Below are 23,068 nucleotides of genomic sequence, written 5' to 3'. Positions count from 1 at the left end.
GAAACCAATAAGTGCTAAAAGTTTTTCCTTTTGAAAGATGCTGTTCCTCTACTGATACTGTAACAAGATTATTACTATCATAAATTTACATCACAAACACAGAGCTGTTGATTGACTGGATATAACTAGGCTGAGTGCTAGCAGGGAAGCAAGAAATGGAGACGCAACATGGTGCCCGCCACAATTACTTTTTTCCCCCCACATTACAGTAAGAAGCAAGGGCAGGAAAAATGCTTTGTGCCTGCTTTCTCATTTCTCCACCCGCTTTCAAACTCATCCAAGGAAATGAATCATGATGACTTCTGTCTAGGTGTGTGCCACATCTGTCTTTACCTCCACAAAGCCCACTCTTATTCCTCCTCTTAGACTTGGTTTTACAGTCTGTGAGAAGTTCCCAGGCTTTTATATATGTATTATAAAACATAAAAATATCTAATTTTATAAAACTTTAGAGTTAATTTACCATTGTATTCTACTAAAAAGTCCAAGGGAACTGAGGTTGCTTTTGGGGACACTCTTAAATTGGCATTTTCCATGTTGATTGTATTGATAGTTTGATGTTACATTTTAGTACACACCAAAAGGAATAACTATCAAATCATGACCTTATAACCTTGATCAGTGCGTGATCCTCCAGAATCTGTGATCCTCTTTGTTGATTACCTTCAGCTTTGGGAGGGTGCTACATGAATGGTGTTGTGAAAGAGAAAAGGCAGCCCAATCAGCCAAATCATTCCAAATGATTAATGATTTCTTTTATGAATGGCCAGTGATCAGTGTCATAGCAAGAATATCCCCAACCCAACCCAGTCCCCTGTGGAAAGAGGCTCACCAATGGGATGCTTTGTCAAAGAAGGTTCCCTGATGTTCAACAGGTATAGTGACACATTCCCCAAAATAACACTTCTTAAAAATTCCTTTAACACAAACTTCAATCACAATGCTATTTTTTTCTATGAAAGATAAATGCCTGTATGTCATCAAATGACCACACATTAATAATAATACTTATATAGTGTTTTATGGTGTATAAACTATTTTAACTTATGCTATCATTTCGTAGGAATATTCTGCAACAGACAGTATTATTTCCATTCTATTGAAGAAGAAACAGACTAAAAGAAGTTATGTGATTTGCTTAAGGTCACACATACAAGGGCCAGAACCCAAGGCTGGTCCTTTGACCTCACGTTCAGGGCGCTGCTCATTATCAACATTCTTTGTAAGGACAGTCACTTCTTAAGGTGAGCCCAAGGAATAAAAGAACAATTGAAAGCTGGCTTTTATTCCAATCAGGGCAGAACGCCAATCTATCAATAACCTCAGAAAGAAGGGCTGCTCATACTATTAAAAAATCTGGGAGGGTTGATGATTTTCTTCAGTTTTCTCACCATTACTATAATGCCAACGCATTTGTGCTCATTCTATTTGATTTCTTAGAATTCATCACATAAGCCAGCCAATATAGGATAGCCATGAGTTCAAGCAAGGGAAACACTGGCCATTCATAAATCATTTGGGATCATTTTCATTATACCTGCTCTTACAAAATAAATATTATTTTTTATAACACTAAATTTAAAAAAAAATCAATGGAAATGTTGTTGACCACATATTTTTGTTGTACATATATGGGGCAAGCGGTAACCACAAATATATAAAATAGGTGATATGCAATCTATACTTTGCAAATAGCTAAATAATAAGAAACTGATAAGTATAAAGGGGTTAATGGATATTTATTTACTAGGTAAAAAAAACACTCATTGCGTGAAACCTCAATAAAGAAAAAGCATGTCTATTTTAAGTAGACTCGTCCTAGAAGTCAAAATAGGGCTGCATTTTCTGAAATTAGTAACTAGTGTTAATTCAACCCGAAAGTTTGGACAGTATTAACTAACACATAATAAAATTATCATGACTTTTTTTTTTCCATATCTGATTACAGGCTCTGTTCATGTTTAAAAAAAAATATATATATATATATATATATGGGATCATTAGGAATCATTTCCAACAGGAGGACAAACAAGCAAGGTAAACTTGGTATTGGTATTTCTTCTCCCCTGGTTCACATCATTTAGACTGATTAAAATGTTAATTTTTACATACGTGAATAAACGTAAAGGAGCAAACAACTGGAGACAGCACCGTGTGCTAGCAATCATTGCGGGTGGGTAAACTGACAACATGTAACCGCATATTAAGACAAATGTAGAATTTAGACAAAATATTCCATCTCTTTTCAGATGTATACTTTTAAACCTCAGGAACTGTTTTCAGTAGATGTCATGCCTTTTAACTTGAAAAAAGATAAGCGCAAATAAGCTCCCAATTGTCTCCCCAATATGTAAACCACATCTCGGGCTGCTGTCTCTGCTACTCCTTTGAAGTTTCCCTGAAATGTCATGTGTTGTGAAGACTGCTGTGCATAAGCAAGACAATTTGCTCACTCTCAGAATTCTTACCGGTTTCCACTGCTATTTGGTACCCAGCCTCTAGTCTCCGAGATGACCTTTCCAGCCTCTCTGTGTTATCGAGCAGATGTGCCCTCTGAAAAAGAAAAAGGGAAAAAAAAAATCACACGGTCGTCTACAACGTTCTTTTTTTGCCTTAAAAAAAATAATGCCGTCGTAATGCCCTAACATTTCGGGGGCTGGGGGGGAATCACAACCCATTATAGATAATTTTTAGCAAATCTTCCTTTATACAAACCATGACAATGAACAGATTTTTCAGTCAATCGTGTATGGACCATCTATTTTTTTGTTTTAAAAGGCAGATTCATGTCGTATGTGGCCACAATGAATCTTACTCCAAAACACTGAGAAAGGTATGAAAACCAGAACCAACTGGATCTTTACTGTTTCAGCAGAAGTAGATTTATGAGATATCTGCATAGATCTATGATCCCTATTTTGTATTTCTTTTTTATAAAATTCAATCATTAAAAAAAACTCACTTGTTCCTTTGATTCCTACACATAGTAATTTATAAACAGAAACTTTATTTTTAAGAGAATGCCTCTCAATTTAGATGTACAGCAAGATGCCATATAGAACAACGTATGCTACTAAAACAGAATACTAAACAGCGGTTCTAGTTCTAAGACCACTCGGGGCAACCACTAAGAAACAAGAGACACATGTTTCCCCCATGCACACAAATGTACAAAATTGTGGATTTATTCCCAAATATTCCCAGACATATGGCACTAGACTGAAAGTGAATTTCTGACACATAGTGTTTTAGACTGTGAACTAAAATGATACTACTTATATATACTCTTTTCTATTACATTTGATGGGGGAAATTAGAGAATTTTCCCCAAATCCTCAGCCTCTAAACTTTCTTTTCTACATTAAGGCTGATTTTCTTTTCTTTTCTTTTTTAAAGCTAAATGATCATACACTAGATCATATTCAGGTTTATAAAACATATTAACAAGCCAATCATGGTTGTGAATGGATAAGAATGTGTGCACGCCCATGGAAACGTGTGTGTGTGTGTGCATATGTGTGTACAGATGCATGTATGTCTGGATACTTGGAAATATAAGAATATGTGTAACTGTATATTCGCGTGTATGTACATGCACACATGTATTTGTATAAATTAGTACTTTCCCCTTCAAATCAGTTTTGGTATCTGGTCAAAAAGAAAGAAAAAAATGCAGCCATAACTCCAACTTTGTGTTGTTGACAGATGTCATTTAAAACCGAAGAAATGCTTTCTAATAATAATAAAAAAGGAGGTGCCACACATATTATCTGAGTGGCTGTCGAGCGAAACGATCCACCTTGCTCTAATGAGCCCCCATGGATCTTGGAGATGCAAGCTGTATTGACATGCACACTTAAGCTAATACACCTAGACCAGTGCCTCCAAGCTCTAGCAGCCAGGGATGCTGACAGAATATCTCGCTCCCATCTTCAAAGAAAGGAAGTGATTAGTATGTTATCATTACCATTCAAAACGTGATTTCCTTATTCCCTCCCGGCATAGGTGACACATCTGAGATGCGGCCAGACGTTGGAGGCAGCTAAAGCCACATCAAAGCTTTCCTTGAAATTTTTTTTTGGGGGGGAAGTGCTGGGAGGAGTGGGGGGAAGAATCATTAAAACAATGCATTTAGAACAGAGAGATAGGACCTGATGTGAAGGTCAGGAAAGCTGCAACAACAGTCTATAATAATTAATAGAGTCGTCTACTATACAGTGGAGAAATTAAGAGAAAAACTGCGCCCCCCCCCCCCGCCGGCAAAAAAAAAAGTGCTAAATAAATAAAAGGGAGGAAGGAAAGCGCATACCATGAAAACGCAAAATCACTCAAGGCTGTAATTGAGAAAAAGAAAAGCAAGGGGAGCTTTATGTGTTTGGCATTAATGACTATTTTTAAATAAAATTAAACACTTTATTCAGCTTGTCAAAAGTAGCTCTCTTATTCCTAATTCTCACTACATGCAGGTTTTGGGGGTGAGGATTGCTCTTCCCTTCTTTGAATATTGTTTTCTATCTTAACAAAGGACTTGATTTCAAACTGGTGATTCTCTAAAAAGATAATCAGATTTGTGATATCAAGAGTAAATGTGAAAAAAAAAAAAAAGAGTAAATGTGAATTTTAATCCAGAATAACAGAACAAAGATTTTTGGTTCATTTTCATATTGGATGAAATCCCTAAACTAAAAGAAAATATTTAGCTACTGTAGATTAAAAAAAAAAAAATCAAAGCTCAATACTGAAAATGCACAGTCTAATTATACGATAATATAAAATGTAGGAAACAAAGTGTTTAAATGTAGAATGATTTTTGAGATTCCACGAAAGGGAGTCAAATCAGCTTATTCAGTATATGGCTGTAATAGCAAAATTTCTAAGAGAGCTTTTTATAAAAAAAAAAAGTATATTCCTAAATAATGGAATAAAGGTATATTCCTAAATAACTCTTCGTCAGGACAGTTCAATTTTACCAGAGCAAATCTGCACACAAGAGGACTATCAGTTTACCAGCAGCTTTCCAGCAGGACCTCACTTTGTATTTTGGAACCGCTTCACTTAAGTCAAGCTAAAATCAAGTTCTTGTAACAGCTGTGCTATTTACATCGTCCCCTTAGTTGTGCATTGCCCTGGTCTCTGAAAATGAAAGGAAATGCACTACAGTAGCAACTGATGCTTTCAACTTGCCCCCACACTCCATCCCAAACTCATTCTCTCACCCTCTTCTCAGCCCTTTTCAAAGCAGGTAAGTGAAGCTGTGCAGAAGCTTCAGACACAGCTCCACTTGTGTGAGGAGCTGTGCAACATGGAGAGCTGGAGATGCAGGATTCAAACAGAGAGCTCGGCATAGCCAACACCAGTTCAGCTCCCTATGCACTACCAGCCTGCCTCCAAGGATGCTCTGTTTCCAGAACTGAGCCCCAAAAGAGCATCGTAAGGAACGGATGGGGAATACTTTGTTTCCAAAAAAACACAATGAAACATCCTATTTTGAAGCAGAGGAGTGTTTGTCTCCTTAGGATAGATACAAGGAAGAAATCTGGGGTACATTCACTGTTTGATTACTCTGAGAATCCTGGCTGAGAAACAATCACTTTGGAGCAAACCATGTACCAACACGGTGTCATCACCACAACCTATTCTATAAATATCAATGCTGCACCCACATCAAAGACTGTTAAAAGAATATTTCAGAGTATACTATTCTGTTAGTTGAGTGATCTAACTCTTCCAAGTACAATTCCATTTCAGGTTACACTTTTGGAAACATGCATTCCAGAAGCATAACTGATAAAACTGTTGCTATAGGCACAACAAAGGAATTAAGCCATAAAACAATGATGAAACATATTTTAAAAGAAATGCAGATGTGATGTTTTCAGCTTATAGAATTAAGATGACTAAATCCATACAATTCAGCTTAAAACTAAATCTTCTGTCAACGATGCTGATGGTACTAAGGCACAAGGGTTTATTAATTATATTCACTGCTAAATTCAGGGCCAAGAGCTTCATGTAGTTTCTTCATACAGTGGTTTTCAAGTCTATTGTTGGTTGCATTAACATTTGAAAATTCAGATTCTTCACCTAAGCCTGAGCATATGCAAACACATACAAGCAGTTTGTCTTGCAGAAGAATAATGTTGACATATCACTCACATCAAAACTGCGATTGATAATATTCATTTAGTATATACATCTGCTTCCACGCAGGGAAGATTAAAAAAAACACAAAAAGGTTGGAGGGTGAGGGTTTTGTGTATTTTCACCCTTCATTTTATATATCATTATTACTTCTACTGAGAAGACATCACTAATGCACCTTAAATCAGAAGAGTTGTTGAAAACCACTCTCTACAAAACTCTAAATTAGCATTCACATCACCTAGAGAATGATGACATACCAATTAAAAAAAAACTTCTGGGAAAATCTCAATCAATGCAGCCAATCTAAACTTGAAAATAATTCACAGGACTCTGATTATTATAAGCAATGAGACAATTTTTAAATTGCAATATGGGCCATTATTTTATGCCCTAATATAAAAGTAACAAAATTCAATCCCACTAAGTAAAAAATATTACTACTCTATTTCTGAAAAGAGCAAAGCATATTTGATAAGTATGGTCTAATTTAAAAAAAAATATACAGAATCATTCAGCATCCCTCATTGATACAGGGATAAAATTATCAACATTGTTGTAAATATTTGCTTGGCCACAAAAAAAGTCTGAAGCTGCATTATGAAACAGACCAGCAAACTCAGAAAAGTGAGAACTCACTTGGGTGCTATTTCCTACAAAAAGCAAAGTGTTTAACAATGAGGAGAGCTTTAGCTATTCTTAGGTATCTGTGTACACAGACTAGTAGGGTATTTATAACATATGTGTGTTTCCTCAAAAGGATAATAGATTCATGATATCTAATGCTGAACCTAAGAATTTTGGTTGAGAGAAAGGAGTTTTTTTAAAAACAGTTTTTAGTAAAATAAATCAGAATGCCAGGAAAAAATGTTTAATCACATTGACTTCCTTGAGAAACCAATATGAATAAAACAAAACTGAAGTCAGTCTACATTAAAAATACGCTTGGGTATAGTTTTAAGATATTCTTTTATTTTTCCTCCCTTTTTTGGTCTTTAAAATCTGAATTTTCTTCTAAAGCTGGCAAACAACAATGATCACTGTGATAAGCATGATTAGGATGTACTTGTTTTTTTAAAGATAGGAGAGAACATTTCTAGCAATATAATCAATACTTTTGCTATGTGTAGATTTTCCTGGAAAAACAAACCTAAAGATTTTACTTCAGATTTAGAAACTCAATTTTATAGGGAAAAGCAGATTTTTTTTTTTTAAAGCAAGCTAGGAAGTACTCACCTCTTCACGTAATTTTATCAACTGCAACATGAATGCACAAAAAAAAAAAAGATAAAAAGAAGAGAAATGGCAGGAAAGAAAGATCAGTTGTGTGACAGGATACAGAATTAACATTGACAATTTATCTGTTTACATGTTTAGCATTTAAAAATCACAGACAAACACATTAAAAGAACCTAAACATAGACTACATGCAGAGTTTTTTGAACGAATAAAGATCACTTTCTCACACTGTCACATTAAACAAAGAGAATAGTGTGAAATTCTCTTTTAAAGTACATCTAAGACACCATCATGAAATAAAGGGGAACGACTTCATAGAAGTCTATATTATAAAGAAAGAAAACAAGTTTACTGTTCTTCTCTTCTAAGAATGCACCACTGAAGAGGTTTTGTATTTACAAGTTTTCAGGATGTTTCTCTATTTTGAATCTTGACAACTGCTTTCAGGTTTTACCTCCAAATGAAAATGATTAATAGTTCATGCTTTTGCCCCAATAAGTATTTTAAAACAACAAACTGTTATGCTAATGTCATACTTGTACCCACTCTAGTAATAGGATCACATTTGGAAGTAACATTATTTTAATAGGGAATAAAGCATGCCAGGATAGATAATATTTAGGACGCAGTATCAGAAAATATTTCACCATCCTTAGAAATACTGCATATATCAGAGCTGATTTTTAGGTTTTTGTTTTGCTTAAGAGGCTACTGAAATCACGTTGTGTTTTTATTCTAATTTTTGAAGTTTCTTCACTTTTCAATTTTATTCATCTTGTAAACTGGGCCGTTTGAAAGCAATGAGCTCTCTCACTGCATTTGTACTGCAGTCTCTTTTCACCGAAGTCAAATCCCAAACCACTCTTTACCTGTTAGTAAACTCTTCTATAATAACATTTTGATTCTCCTCTATAGAATATTCATTTGTCTTAAATATAACAGATAAAACAAGTTGTTTAACTCTTTAGAAACTAGAAAATGGATATAACCATATATCTGGTTCACTCTTTGTGTGTGTGTGTGGAAGAGAGAGAGAGACAGAGATAGAGACAGAGACAGTACTGTATTCTAAACCACAAATATCATTGTATAGTTGAGGTGTCTGCCATAGTTTCTACAATGAATAGAAACGGAAACCTATGCTGTAAGAGACTATAAACCACATTCTAAGTCTGAAATTTGCATCCTCAGCAATTCAGGTCTACAACTGATAATTTTTAAGCATCCAAATATCTGTAACATCTGTTATAACACTTGACATATGCAGGCCAATAAATTAAACTATTGCTTTGGGAGAAACATGCCATGAATTGCTCACTATAAGTCTTTCGAAAAGTATCATGTTTACGATAACCCAGATTTCTCAATGCTTAATGCTGTTTTTGTCTCCAGTTCAAGGAAGGCAATACGCATTCCAGCTTACTCTGTTATTTCATTTGTTATTTGAAAAGTATTTCAAGTACAAAAGAATGAGATTTCAAATCTGTTATGAAACTTATAAAAAGGGTACAGAATCTATTACATAATACCTCACAGTGCATTTACTGAAAAAGAAACTTTTAATGTCATTCTTCCAAAAATATATATGAAGTTGTCATTACTTGTAATTAATACACTCATTATCTCAACAACCACCGAGTGTATGAGTCAAGCATCTCATCATTTCATGTGAAAAGTTACAATTCTTCCCCAGAAGAAGTAAAATTCTAAACTAAGATACCTGGCCTATCATATATCGGAATCTTTCTCTTTGCTACCCAAACATCATGAGAGAAAAAGGCAAACATTAATTCTCAGAAAGAGCTGATCTTGGAATTGATCGCACAGCTATTTCTTCTTTCTGGGGGCACCATTCTTCAGTTGACTATGATACTTAAAGGGCCAAAGTTTAAAACTACTCTTCAGCAATAGGGACCATTTGGGCCATACCACCCTGCCATAATCAATGAGTGTTTAAAAATGCTACCCATTTGTTTTTTCAATAGGTTCCAAACAAAAAACGTTCTATCTTGTTTGTGCTGCATGGCTGCATCCAAGCTTTACACCGGATTTGTAGCTAAGCTAGGTAATGGGAGGGTTTTTAATCTTTATCTTTTTTTTTTTTTTTTTTTAGTTCGAGAGTTTTCACTCAAGTAAACAAAAGATGGTCTATTTTTGAAAATTAACAATGCTTAGACTAGACTGAAAGTAGTGATTTCGTATTTTATCGAGTTACTAGCTCCGTTACAGGCGACATGAAAGTGTGCCATGCCACCATGTTGAGTTATGATAATCAACATCTTTTTTGAAACAAAGATTTTCCCCCAATGCAGAATTTGATACAAGAGGTAATCTGTTCCTTTGTGGGCTGAAAAAATCTGGTTTACGCTGGTTTGAACCAGTGGAATCTCTTGTGGTTAAGCCTTCTGCTGTGACTAAAATCAAAACTGCACGGCAGAGCATGTGAGGGTTCATGCGCGCGCGCCTCTGTATGTGAGGGGCGTCACGTGACTCCCAGAACTACCGAATTTTTTTTTTAAAAGCTGATAACGCGACTGCCGTCTCTGTCCGCATACAGATAACGAATAAATGCTGAACTCTATTAAACGCCCTTTACACATTATCGTGGGTCGAACACACAATTTTCTGAACTTATGATGACAGTCTATTTATTCTGCTATAAACCCTCAGCACGTAACGAACAGATTTGTGCCTGGTAATGCTCTGCTCTGCCAGGGCTATATGAAATGATACCGACCTTCTTTAGATCTTGGGGAATTAAATTGACCGACTTCACCCCCTGGTCTGTAGCTGAAGTTTGACACACTTTATGCACAGCAAGCCCAAATCAGAACTTAAGAGAACCTCGCATTAAAAAATTAAGCAATCATATCTGCTGAATATTGCTTTACCACAAAAATTTCCACACGTTTAGAAATATCCTGCTCTTTATATCTTTTTTTGAACCTTCTATTTAGGATTTACTCAAATTTCATTTGTTCAGATTTATTCACTGATCAATGTAATTTTGCATATGGAAACTGAGACACTATTAGGTTTCAAAATGGGGAACATTTGCCCCATTATCATACTCCACTATGAAGGGGGTTTAATTCTGTAAGATTCTTTTTTTTTTTTCCTTTCCTGAGAACCGTTTTCATGAAACTAAATTGAGCTAACAATTATTTAAGTTTTCACTCTAAATACAGCTTCACTACATTTCAAGAACTCTTTCTAAAAATTAAAATGTCACATGCAATGGAAAATTTGACATGTTAAAAGAATAGAATGATAATGCCTCAGACAATAGTCCTTGGAAAGACCCAACAATACACGAATGTGCAAAGTAGGTAATTTTGTCCCTTCTCTGTAAATCACGGATGAGCTATATTTGATTGCATGCAATGGATATAACAGAAATGAATTTATACAAAGCAATTAATTTGGAATTAAATAAAAATGTGTGCTGTATAAAGGACATTAAAATGTATTTGAAAATTCTTAATTTTTGAAATTTTAACAATTATAATCATGGCAAAAATGTTTACATATTTAAGAGTAAATTAATATACTTTATAGTTAATTGGCAGATCATAATTATGTATATTAACAGCCAGGTTTTAGATGCCTAAAAAAATGCATTATAAATTGGCAGAATGAGAAATAAGAGCTATGGCATTCACATTTGTCTGAATCCATAAAGAAGTCACTATAGAGAGGATGTGGATATTGCATCAAAAATAACTAAATAGCTAGTACTTAGTTCATTTTACCTATTTGCAGCCTTTGCTATTAATTCTTTATCCTTTTCCTTTTCTGACCTATAATTAAAAAAAAATTGATATATACCCAATTTTAGTTAAACAAATCTTGCCATTTTTGTCTCATTTTGTTTACCTCTAAGTTTTCCCTCTATTGTTAAAAGTTTATCATACATATTACATGGCCAAAAAGTTCTGAAAATCAATTTCTCAACAATTAACTTGAAAATAAACTTATCTGTGTGCAGAAAATATATTTTTCTATAATTTACAGGTGATCCTACCCAGAAAAAGCTGTCTTCTCGGCCACTGAGCTACAAAAATTAAAATGAAGAGTCAAATCTTTTCTTCCTTTAAAGAAAATGCTTCTGTTTTGATTCCATAGTCTGAATGAATACTGATGCAGAATAAAGAGTTATTCTCAAGTGACCATTCCTGGTTAAGGATATGTTATCATTTTAGGGATTTAAATTCCTATATTATGATAAAGAGCCTCAAAAACGAAACATAAAGGCTTCATTATGATATGGAAATTTTGCTACATTTGGTAACAAAATATCCAAAAAGTTAAGTGTCATCTCTTTGAACTTGCAAATCTGATTCAAATTTTAGACTGAAAAGTTCACATAAGTAATAATCTAACAGTTCCACAGTCTCATGACTATAATTCATCATACTCTATTTATTGAAGTGACAGCTCCTTACAACTAAACTTCAGGCTCTCCAAGCACTTTCAGAACTTGTAAGTTTGATTTACACAAGTCCAGGGGAAATCTCTGAGTAATCACTTTAAAGTGACAGGAATATAATTTGAGAAATTCAGAAAATATGAACTCAATCTATTTTTGTGGAATATTTTTCTTTAGGCGGTAAAAAAAAGTCATTCTTATATGTATATAAGGCAAATGTTCTAGGCACATAAAATGTCCATTAAGAGAAGGGAACATGCTTCAAAGAAAAAGGATCCCTGTCACAGTACTACGACATCCATTACGATAAGGGAGTCTGAGTTAGAAACACCCCCTTCCGTTCTATTTCCTCTATATTAGGCAGTAGTTTCAAACGAGGGAAAGCTCTGTAGCTTTTTAAAGAATTGACATGGGGACTATGCATTCACTTTTTTATTTCTGCAAAAAAATATAGTTTTTTTGCAGTAAAGATAGAAAATAAAACTATGATTGATTCACTCAAGAGGTATGAGCAATCTAAATCTCACTTACAATAGGAAGAAAAAATGTTCTGCTCTCATCCTCACATTATTTAATCTATTATATGTAAAACTCTTTTATCACATCACGCTTTTGTGTTTAATGTGCTCCTTATTTTTTTTCCCTTAGCTATTCTCACATTTCAATCAGGAAAGCTGAAATCCCAAGTCAAATCTTAATGTGTTTACATGTCTGAACTCAAGCTGATAACATCCAAACAGTGAAGGAGGTAAGATCTTTCCAAAAACAAACACAATCAGCTCAGTGATTCCTCTCCTTTTTGGGGGGGGTGGACAGATGGGGGTCTTAATCACATAAGCAACAACCCTGTTTACAATGTTAACATTTTAGTGGATAGTAATATAATTTCAGCATATATAAACTTATACTCTATTTGAAATGGTAAATACTATTATGTAATTTTTATAATGAATATCAATATATTATGTTTTAGTATCTTATTAAAATTTGGGTTTACTCAGTGAATGGTTTATGTTCATTTTTATTTAGAGAGTAGAGACTTTTACTCTACTTGCCAAAGTAACATTAATAAACACGTTCAGGTCTTGCTTCTGAAGTTCCCTATCATTTATTTTCTTTAAAAGTGTCAAAGAGAATCAGGCACTAGGACTGTTTGAGACATTTTTAAAATCATCTCTACTCTGAGGTTCTTGAAACATTTTTTTAAAGTCATATGTATTATCTACATGAATTCATGAAATCTGCAGTATTAATTCAAAGAAAGAAGTGGGACATTAATTAGACTCATGACACTACTGTGTGATCCAGTGAGAACTGACAACCAAGTTGTAAGGCCTCTTTAAGAAGAAATTATATCTTAATTTTTTTGCCTGTGCAGATCTTAAACTGCAAAGACTTTTCCTTTTCTTATTACTACTGCTATCACTATCATCATCATCATCATCATCTTCATTATTTGACAGGGGCAGGACCTTTATGTGACTATCCAAGTTCCACACTGGTGCTTACAATTTGCATTCTGGTGAATGTATTTTTAAGAAGCTTCACAATAGGAGACTGAGCTGCCCTGTCGAATTTTGAAAGCTTACTTTCATTTGTTTTGCTGCAAGTGTTGATTTAATTATACTGCATTATTATCAAAGCTGCATTATGTACTTTTTTATTCCTTTTACATGTGTTTGAGGTGAGGACCTTGGCTTTGTCTGCAAACAGTGTGTTTCAAGTTATTCCTTAAGTACTAAATAATAAAGAAAAGAGAAGAAAAGATTTTTTAAAAAGATAGCAGACAGTGATCACAAGGTAAAGGGTTAAATGTAAGATCTCCAAGAAACATTTTGAAGTTGATTAAGACTCCAGCTTTGCATTAAACAGTATCGCTTCCACATGAGTTGCTGCTAATACTGTTACGGAGCAGCTTGAGAGCCCAGTGTGCCAGTGACCTCCTTCACCCTCCAGCCACCCACCGGGCCTTCCTGATTAGCATTCTACCTGGTTCTCTGAGGAATTCCCATCATCCCCTAGGAGCTCATTCCGTACTTCGTCACTGTAGGCAATCCGTGACCTTTTCTATAAAACAAAACAAAAAGGGAGAGAGCAAGATGAACGTTAGAAAGTAAAGGCTTCGAAGCATTACTGGTATCAACGCTGATCATCTCAAACCTCGAGAGCCCCCTAATGGAAACCTATTTGCTCAAATGTGCAAACCAAAGTTGTGCAAAGTTCTTGAACTTGAGGAGTTTAGTGTAAATTAGAAGTTTTTTCAAATGCCAGTAATGGAAGAAAACTCTGCATTGTGTAAGTACTCTATTAATATTCACAAACGGATCAGAACTGGTATGTTATTCCATGCAGAGTCATTCAAATCAGACCACAAAGCTAAAGGAAATACAACTATATAGCTGTATATCTGCAACACTCACCAGATTGTAATTAAAACAAGAGTATATGGGGGTCTTTAATATTGTGGCAGGAAATGGACTCTACAATATAGGTCTTTTAAAATCTCTAACTCTAGGATAATATTATATCTCCAACTATACACTGGAACGCCTGGGAAACAGCATATCTCTATTTCTTTCATTATTGTGATGTGACTAACCAGAATTTAAAAGCACGTGCCGTTTCTAAACAATAATCTGAATGTCTGCAAGCCCTCTATAGAAATGGCCTAAGAAAAAGCAGTGGGAGTGTGTGTATGTGTGCACCTGGTAAAACAGATTAAATTTCCCAATCCCAGTAAATAAAGGCAAGCAGGCTATGAGCCAGCTTTTCCCAATCCCAATAAATAAAGACAAGCAGGCTATGGACCGATTTTTCACACACTGAAATTTTGTTTTACAAGAAATCTACCTTTACCTGTAAAGTCAGAGGGACATGTCTGCAAGCGATTCATGAATTATCTAAACATGCACACATTTGGAAAAGCTAAAAAGCTCTGAAAATTAGCTGTGAAGCTAGAGTGCCATCCTCAGATCCTACTTCAGCATCACTATTTCAGACCCAAATGCCGATTTACAGATTACTTTGCTGCCTTTTCTGCTTCTGAACTAACTAAGCAAAAACAGTCAATTAAAAAATGGCAGTTGGGAAACAGTAATCTTTTCCCCCTTGGGGTCTACAGTTTAGCACTTAATATTTCTTACCTGCTCAACTGTGATATGAAAAATTATTGTAGTTTAAAAGGACTATCCATAATCTGTGAGCAGAAGTCAACAAGATTTTTAATTAGATTTTTAAACCAGTGAATGAGTAACACTGCTTTGCCACATAGAGATCATAATATCTTAAACATAAAATCCTACTATATTAGAATTTAAAAGGACTTTTGACAAGAAAAACGAATAGATTTTAAATCATTTTAAAGTTGCCTTTCTCAATTGGGGTTCTTTTTCTGAACCACAAAATACAGAAAATGATTTCAGTGACTATGTTCTCAATTCTCCCAAAGATGGGACATGAAAGAGAGTTTAGTTCATTACATAGAATAGAAACTTTAGGGCATTAAGGCTTAACTCTCTGGCAGAATCCAGTTGAAAAGGGCTGAATGGGGTATAAATAAAAATAAATAAACCTAGACATCCTTTTATTTTTTTAGAGAAAAAAAAATCAGTCTCGCGGAATTCTAAAGGTAGCTTTGGTTAAATTGAGACTAGAACTCTGTGGTCCTGACTTACAGCTCAGTACTCATTCTACCGCACAAAATTTCCTCATTTTATTATCCTCTGAATACTCTCAGGAAAAAAAATATAAAAATTGCAAAATGTTACAAAGGAGATGGTGGTATCCCCTCCTGCCCTAAGTCTCTACCCCAAGCTCCCCTTCCTTGCTACAAATGTGTATCTCATACTCCAGCAGTAGATAAATGAAACCAACCATGTTGCAGAAAGGACAAAATAGAAAAGTTAGGTCATTAGACTGACGTCAGTAATGACATCTATATCAGATGTCTTAACTATTCAGGAGTGATCCAACTCATTCATGTTTGAATATGGCAGACTTCTTACCACCACAAATAGCGGATATTAGGTTGGCTTCTCTTATTGTATTCACTGAAGCTACTATTAGTTAGCTCTTTCTATTGACTTCATAGCGTACTGAAAAATGCTAAATTACAAGGACAGTACACTTCATGGCCTTACCACAATATTTCAATCAAGCCAAACCTTTCTTTTGCCCATTTGGAGCTCCTTGCTACGGTAGTTTCAAACTAGCTAGCAAAAGTATTTTACAGCATTAAAGGAAATGAGAACCTTTAAACAGGCTGTGGTATCAGAGCTGCCTTTTTAATTATTCATTTCATCACTATGGGGGACTAAAACATTCCACAGTATGCAAGAATATCATATGGAGATTGTTTTTGTTTTTCCTTTTACCAAAATACCAACAAATTGGCATAGATTGTTTAATTACATTATATTCTTATTTTGATTTGATGTACTTCAAAAGAAGAAGAAAATTATAAACGTATCCCTAAATATCTAATCTTGTTTTGGTTAGAATCCATTGCTTTTAAAAACCAGCAATTAAGGGTGTACCTGCTCAGCAACAGAGAACTAAAGATTTATCCACAGTTGAAGGGTGGTCCCTGTAAATGTCATTCTTTACCACTGGGATGGTTAAAACTGCTCCTTGGGATGGCTTTCTGGATGTAATTAAGCAAATGGTATGCTGAGTTTATAAAATGTTCTCTGATAGGACTGACTTCCCTTAAAATGTTCTTCTGATAAGACGGAAAAGACAACTTATTTCAAATATCAGAAATAGTTCCTCATGAAAATGACACAGCTAATGCTGAAAACTGAACTCTTTACACTCAAGTATCACTTTATAAATTTTTTTTTTAAATTAACACTTTGCTTTACTATGAATTATATTTAAATGCATGACATTGGTATTTTCTCCTAAATTTTTATGGTTTGAAATTTTAAATAAGCTGATTTTAATCAACTGTAATTAAGCCTGCAGAATCATCACTAAACTAATTGAATGCCAAAAAAAGGCCAATTCCTTTGAATGACAAACTGCTTATTTTATGGAATTTTCCTCCAAAATATCAATAAAATATTTTACATTTTGTGGAATTTTTTTAAAAACGTCACTCTACATTGCTAAGTACTATGTCATACTTTAATTTGGCAGACTCAAAGCTAATGAAACTGAAACACCTACTGTATCTTTATAAAGCAACTAAAATATTTTTTGCTTTATTATCAACTGTATAAAATCTGTACTTTAGCCAAATGCAAGTATGAGAATTTGAGCTGGAAATGTCACACAGTCAGCTACAGTTTGAAGGAACCCAATTCATAATGCATTTTATAAATAGTTAATGACTTCTATACATAAGCTAACCAGGCAAATCAAGAAATTGTCAACATTTTTAGTCTTAGTTGTCAGTTACTACTGTCTACTGGTGCTTTATATGTGGCTTCTGGAGAAGACAGAAGCTCTCTGCAGTTTGTAATCTATTGCAATTTCAGGTCTGTACCATAAGGATGGAAAAGCTTCAGCTGACAATATCTGCCACACACACACACACACACACACACACACACACACAGAGTTAAATACAAGGACATTTCTCACTTTTAGTTGTGTGCTTTTGTAAAGTTTATTCCTTCTAACTTATATGCTTAGGTGGACTAGACACAGTTGGACAGAGAAATCTACAGACCATATATTAACCATAAAAAAATGACAAATTAACAACTGATTGTTATCCCTAAGACATGATGCACAAAATTTCAATCGTTATTTTAAACTGACGACAAAAGTGAGTCTTTGGTCATGAAAGCAAGAATTTCAGACTCCAAGCAGTTTTTTTACTTGATGAACAGAACGTCTGCATACTGATTGGCTGATTCTCTTAAAGCCAAGTTCAAACAGATACACTTGCTCAGCTCTCTCTGGTATTTTGGCTTGAAACAATCTACCTACTTGACCTTAACATTTCCCAACTGAACTGAGTGTGTTCCTGGACAGGCACTGCTAAACTAGAAACAAAATGAATTAACTTAGTTTAAACTAATTAAGAACTGTGATCTGTGTACCATCTCCTGTAAGATTCTACATGTGAAACGGTATACGTAACCAGAATGAGGATTCTAGCACCCACCACTAGCATAAGCATAACAATGAAGTTGGTTTATTACTAGAGCATATATGAGAATTTAATTTCCATGGCGTGCACATGGCAAAGCAATTGCTTAAATTGCCTCACCTGGGAATTCAATACAATGTTATCATCAGACCAGCCACACTGTAAATAGATTTATAATGCTTTCCATGTGCTGCACTCTGGTGCATATGAATTAAGTAATGATCTGGTATTACAATAAAATCAGCTAGTTCCCACACCTGGCAGACAGGATATTTCACTAAATTAATACCCATACAGCTACATCACAAGGCATGGGAGAGGAAACAATCTCTAAGGCATTCGATTTGAGTTTTACATGGGAGGCAAACACTCCAGGGTTATGAAGAATGTTACTATGTTGAATGGGCCGCTTAAGACAACATCTGTATTACAGAATTAAGACTTTCTCATTCCCATTCAATTCTGGCCGATTTTCTTCATTCAGTACTTTAATTACTAATCAGCAATCCTCAACATTCACAAACACCAAGAAAGCCCTTTATTCTAGTCTATGTGCTGCAGACAGCCAAATAATTGATACAAAGTGCAGTATGGTTTTGGTAAGTAATGAAAGAACAGCTTGTCCTACTTCCTAATCAAATTGGTTTATAGAAGAAATGGTTAATAGATTTCTCCATAGGTCTAAAACAAATTACCCAGCCTGGCCAGACTTTTCCTTTGCTTCTACCATGTCTTTCAGTCTCCATATATTTAATAATGCCTCAGGTTACCAGGTGATACACCTATTAAAAACTGTTACGCTTTCATAGCCAAAGAATTCAACTACTCTAAAGAATTTAACTGCTCCTGTTATAATTAACACTTTGGGATAGCTACAGAATACCGTGAAATTATATTTATTAGCTAGTCATATAATTGCTGGTACTCATTTCTTACCTAATTTTATCTGGTTCTAATTAAGTAATATCATACTTCCATAATACCCAGATGGCATTTTCTAAAAAGCATCTATCTTTGGAACAAGGCATTCCATTTTTAACCTTACTTCTATTTCTTTGCTGGCTATTTCAGCTTTTCATCCTTACTCTACCTCTGACCCAGGACTTAAAAAGCCTCATCAATCCAGGACAGGAAACTTAAATTTTGGAGAAAAATATAAAATGGAATTTATAAAATTTTGTTTATGACCGTGTTCTCTGTGCTGTACTAATTTCTAGCAAACAGCAATTTAAGATTAAAACATACCATACTATATGATATAGGTAAAGGTAAAGTAAACTGTTAGGTAAACGTTTGATCCTTGGAAAGTTGTTAGGATGACAAAGCACAGGGCACTGAGTGAAAAGAACAGAAGTAACATTTCAGTATGTGATCTTGGTCAAAATTAAGTTTTCTGAACATCAGTTCCCTCAATCTCTAAAAAAGTGGTGACAATATTTATTTCCCAGGGCTTTTGTGAGGATTTAAATATTATAAACAAATGGAAGCCTATCATAATACCTTGGATGTGATAACCCTGCAAAGGATGTTCAAATAAATATTAGTTGACAATATTGGAAAGGATGCAATAAAACCAGTACACGTACATGACTGAGAGTATAAATTAGTGCATCTTTCGCTGAAAATGATTTGCCAATATATACCAAAAGTTGCTTTAAAAAATTCTATTATTTCATCCCGTAATTCTACTACTACATTGTTGTGCCCAATTTCCTACTTTATGGTTCCACAATTTTTGGATGACTTTCAATGATAAGAAACTTTCCTGCATTTCTTTAATGCTATCGGAGAAAGTAACTTCCAATCTGTTTCTTCTAAGTAGTCACTCCACTAAACATGGCTTGCTCTTGCTCGAGGGACTGTTTGGAGTTAAAGGTCAAACTCATTCACTGGGAAGTGCACATGCCACATGTCACCAATACTGTAGCATTAATAAAGGGAAAGCACACTTTCTATCATAAACTCATGGCCAATGGACCATATGCAAGCTACCAGAGAGAAGATACTAACACGCCCTGCTGCTAGGCTACCAGCAGTTGGAAAAGCAGGTTACCATGTGAACACAAAATAACCCATTGCTCTTGAGTACGTAATACCAGAAAGTTTTTTCAAAAAAGTACAATTACAAGTGTCTTTCTATTATAATCATTCTTATTTACTATTTTTGCTTGTGCTTTCAAAACATTTTATGTGTTTGAAATGGCTATTTATGTTTTGGCTATAAATAATAAGATAAATCATACCACATTTTCTCCTAATTGTTTTTTAAATTTAGCTTTAATATCACATGTGAATATTTATTTCCATATGATGAGGTTATATCTGTATATATATACATATAGACTCATAGAAACCCATATGCAACCCATATGGAATGACTCTGTTTATGCTTCACAATGCTAGAATAGACTTTTATTTATACTAGGAACTCTGACCACATTGCCACTACATCATTTAATGATTTGCAAAACAGACAGCCCAGAAATGATGTAACTGCACTTCTTCGTTTCCTCCTCCAGCATTTCTAAACTTACGCCTGAAATTTAAGTTTAACATTAGTGTTTCAAAATGCAACTTGAGTTAGTTAGAATCATGGCCCCACTTGCTTGCATATGTTTATAGTTTACAACTTTGACGCTGCTATTGAACATAGTGTGTCTGTGTCTTATATCATGTTAGTTTGTCAATCAATAATTAAGTTACTTCATTCAGAAAATCAGCTCATGATAGAATGCCCAGATGTTGTTGTCAACATCTGGAACAGTGTAAGTATGCAGTAGAGGAAGTCTAATGCTTTACAGTCTTTCTGGATATAAAATAACTCCACAGACTGTACTTGAAATAATCAAAATGTCAAAATGTTCATTATTTTGTTTGATAATGATATATAAATACCCTATACATTCCCACTGGAAAATGATACTCTGATAAATGAAGGCTATATAACAGATGCTTTATTTATATTTTTAAAAGAATTACTGAAATAAAGTATGTAGATTTATAGAATTAATTTGTATCTAGGTTTCCCTATGTAATCTGCCTAGCATTAGGAAGGAAAAGTGATTCATTCATTGAAAATCCATCCACAGTCGTAGTTTCAAGTGATCCAGACATCCAAGAACAAATGATCTTGAGGATTCTATGTAACTGTCACTGAGGATATCACATAAATGACAGAATCTGATAGTTGACAGTGACATGCAGCATCATCTAAACCAGCCTGCAAACGTAGAGAGGTTCCAAGCCAGATGGGCGATCTACCCAAGGCCACACACCCGGGGAAGACCTGGCAGAAGAAGGACAGAATCCGTTTCCCAATGCCAGTGCTCTTTTCACTTTACCAGACCACCAAGACAGGCTGGGGGTGTCTTATCACCCATTCCAACTTGGGCAAAGTTGCCAACCAGGGCAAGGTTGGCCGTACCATTCACCTAGTTCTATGAATGTATCACCAGCTATAAAGTTGATTAGTCTGTAAGATTTTGTTTCTTGTCACCCTCCTCCAAAACAAACAAACAAACCTTTACTTATACTTTGTTGTTAACATCTGGAATGTTGACAACAATAAATTTGAAAGTCCAAGGGTGACACATGCTTAAGGTAGAATGTTTTATTTGATAGAAAAAAGTGTCTGATCTCAGTTGGTGAGTCACAACCACACCTATGGGTGTAACTGAGCTATGTTTCAAGATGAATCTTCAAAGGCTACATCATAAAGCAACAATAATTTACCCTCATGGCAGGAGAGGAGCCACACCAGTTATTAAGATGTGCTAAGAATTATTTGCTTACCTGTAAGATCTGGTGACTCCCGATTTATCTACTCTAAAATTCTAGCTTGGAACCAGCCATCTCATAAGCAAACAATTTTTACAATATTTTTTTTCTTGGTACTTACTTTTGCACCCATGTTGTGAGAGGTTCTTCATTAACGAATATGCTGTGTTACCTTGAGTTTACAGTGCTCACAATTCAGAGGTGTACAATATACCTTTTAATGCTTTATGAATATAGCCAATATAACTGTGCTGCTTAGCCAATAAAACAAAACTCTTTTAGCCCAAATTCTCTATGGAAATATTCTGAAGATTACTTCTATACCTGGGTGACCCAAAACTATAAAATATGATTAAGTAAATATAAATATTCATACCTGATTCATAAACATGTTGTGAATCTAAAAGATTCTCCATTTTCAGTTGAACAGAATAAAATCCTGCCTACCGAGGGGCTTTGCTTCATCAAGTAAATGTTCTTTCTCTTCTATCTTCAATGTGTCACTCTCTACTGGTTCTTCCCTTTAAGAATACAAACATTTTTAAGTGTACCCCAACTTTCAATATTTTAAAAGGTTATTTTGCCCTATACTACACTCCCCAGCTAATGCCCAACTGCTCTTTATTCTTCCTTTCCTAGCCAAGCTTTTCAAAAGAGTATACTACAAGCACTAACTACACTTATTCATGCCCCAGCAGCTTATCAACTTCCAACAAACTGGATGTTTTCCTACCATGCCACAGGACTCCCCAGGAACACCAATGACTTCCTAGTTGACAACATCATTTTAAAATAACTTTTTTAGAATAGTTATAGATTTCTAGAAAAGTTACAAAGATAATACAGAGAGTTCCCATATAACCTACACCTAGTTTCCCTTATTTTTATTTTTTTGATGTTAATATTATTCTTTTTTTAATTGGAGTATAGTTGTTTTACAATATTGTATTAGTTTATACCATACAGCAAAGTGAATCAGCTATACGTATAAATGTATCCCCTCTTTTTTGGATTTCTTTCTCATTTAGGTCACCAGAGAGCACTGAGTAGAGTTCCCTGTGCTATACAGCAGGTCCTCATTAGTTATCTATTTTTTACATGGTATCAAAAGTGTATATATGGGCTTCCCTGGCGGCGCAGTGATTGAGAGTCGGCCTGCCGATGCAGGGGATACGGGTTCGTGCCCCGGTCCGGGACGATCGATCAGGTTCTTATTATCTATTTTATACATATTAGTGTATCTCTATAAGTGTATATATGTCAATCCCAATCTCCCAATTCATCCTACCACCCCCCCCTTCCCCATTGGTATCCATACGTTTTTCTCTATGTCTGTGTCTCTCTCTTTTTTTTTTTTTTTGCGGTACGCGGGTCTCTCACTG

At 34.9% G+C, this 23,068-nt stretch overlaps 1 protein-coding gene across 15 annotated transcripts in view; it reads right to left on the bottom strand.

Moving 5' to 3' along the window:
• VTI1A (vesicle transport through interaction with t-SNAREs 1A) overlaps positions 1-23,068 on the bottom strand; it is a 374,999-nt gene that overhangs the window by 284,758 nt on the left and 67,173 nt on the right. For 11 of the 15 annotated variants that reach the window (XR_003677511.2, XR_003677510.2, XR_003677512.2 and 8 more), the window contains 3 exons: positions 13,799-13,876; positions 7,378-7,398; positions 2,469-2,553 (listed from right to left, as the gene is read on the bottom strand). Coding sequence is in view for 10 of the 15 variants with exons in the window: in XM_024121377.3 (XP_023977145.1) it covers positions 2,469-2,553; positions 7,378-7,398; positions 13,799-13,876 (184 nt within the window). In the remaining 5 variants the exon portion in view is untranslated. The remainder of the gene's footprint in view (positions 1-2,468; positions 2,554-7,377; positions 7,399-13,798; positions 13,877-23,068) is intronic. The other 4 variants (XM_024121379.3, XM_055080971.1, XM_028481266.2 and 1 more) reach the window with 1 other exon arrangement.

This window comes from Physeter macrocephalus, chromosome 20 (assembly GCF_002837175.3).
Source record: "Physeter macrocephalus isolate SW-GA chromosome 20, ASM283717v5, whole genome shotgun sequence".
NCBI classification, from domain to species: Eukaryota; Metazoa; Chordata; class Mammalia; order Artiodactyla; family Physeteridae; genus Physeter; species Physeter macrocephalus.
This window is presented reverse-complemented; position numbering and strand designations above follow the sequence as displayed.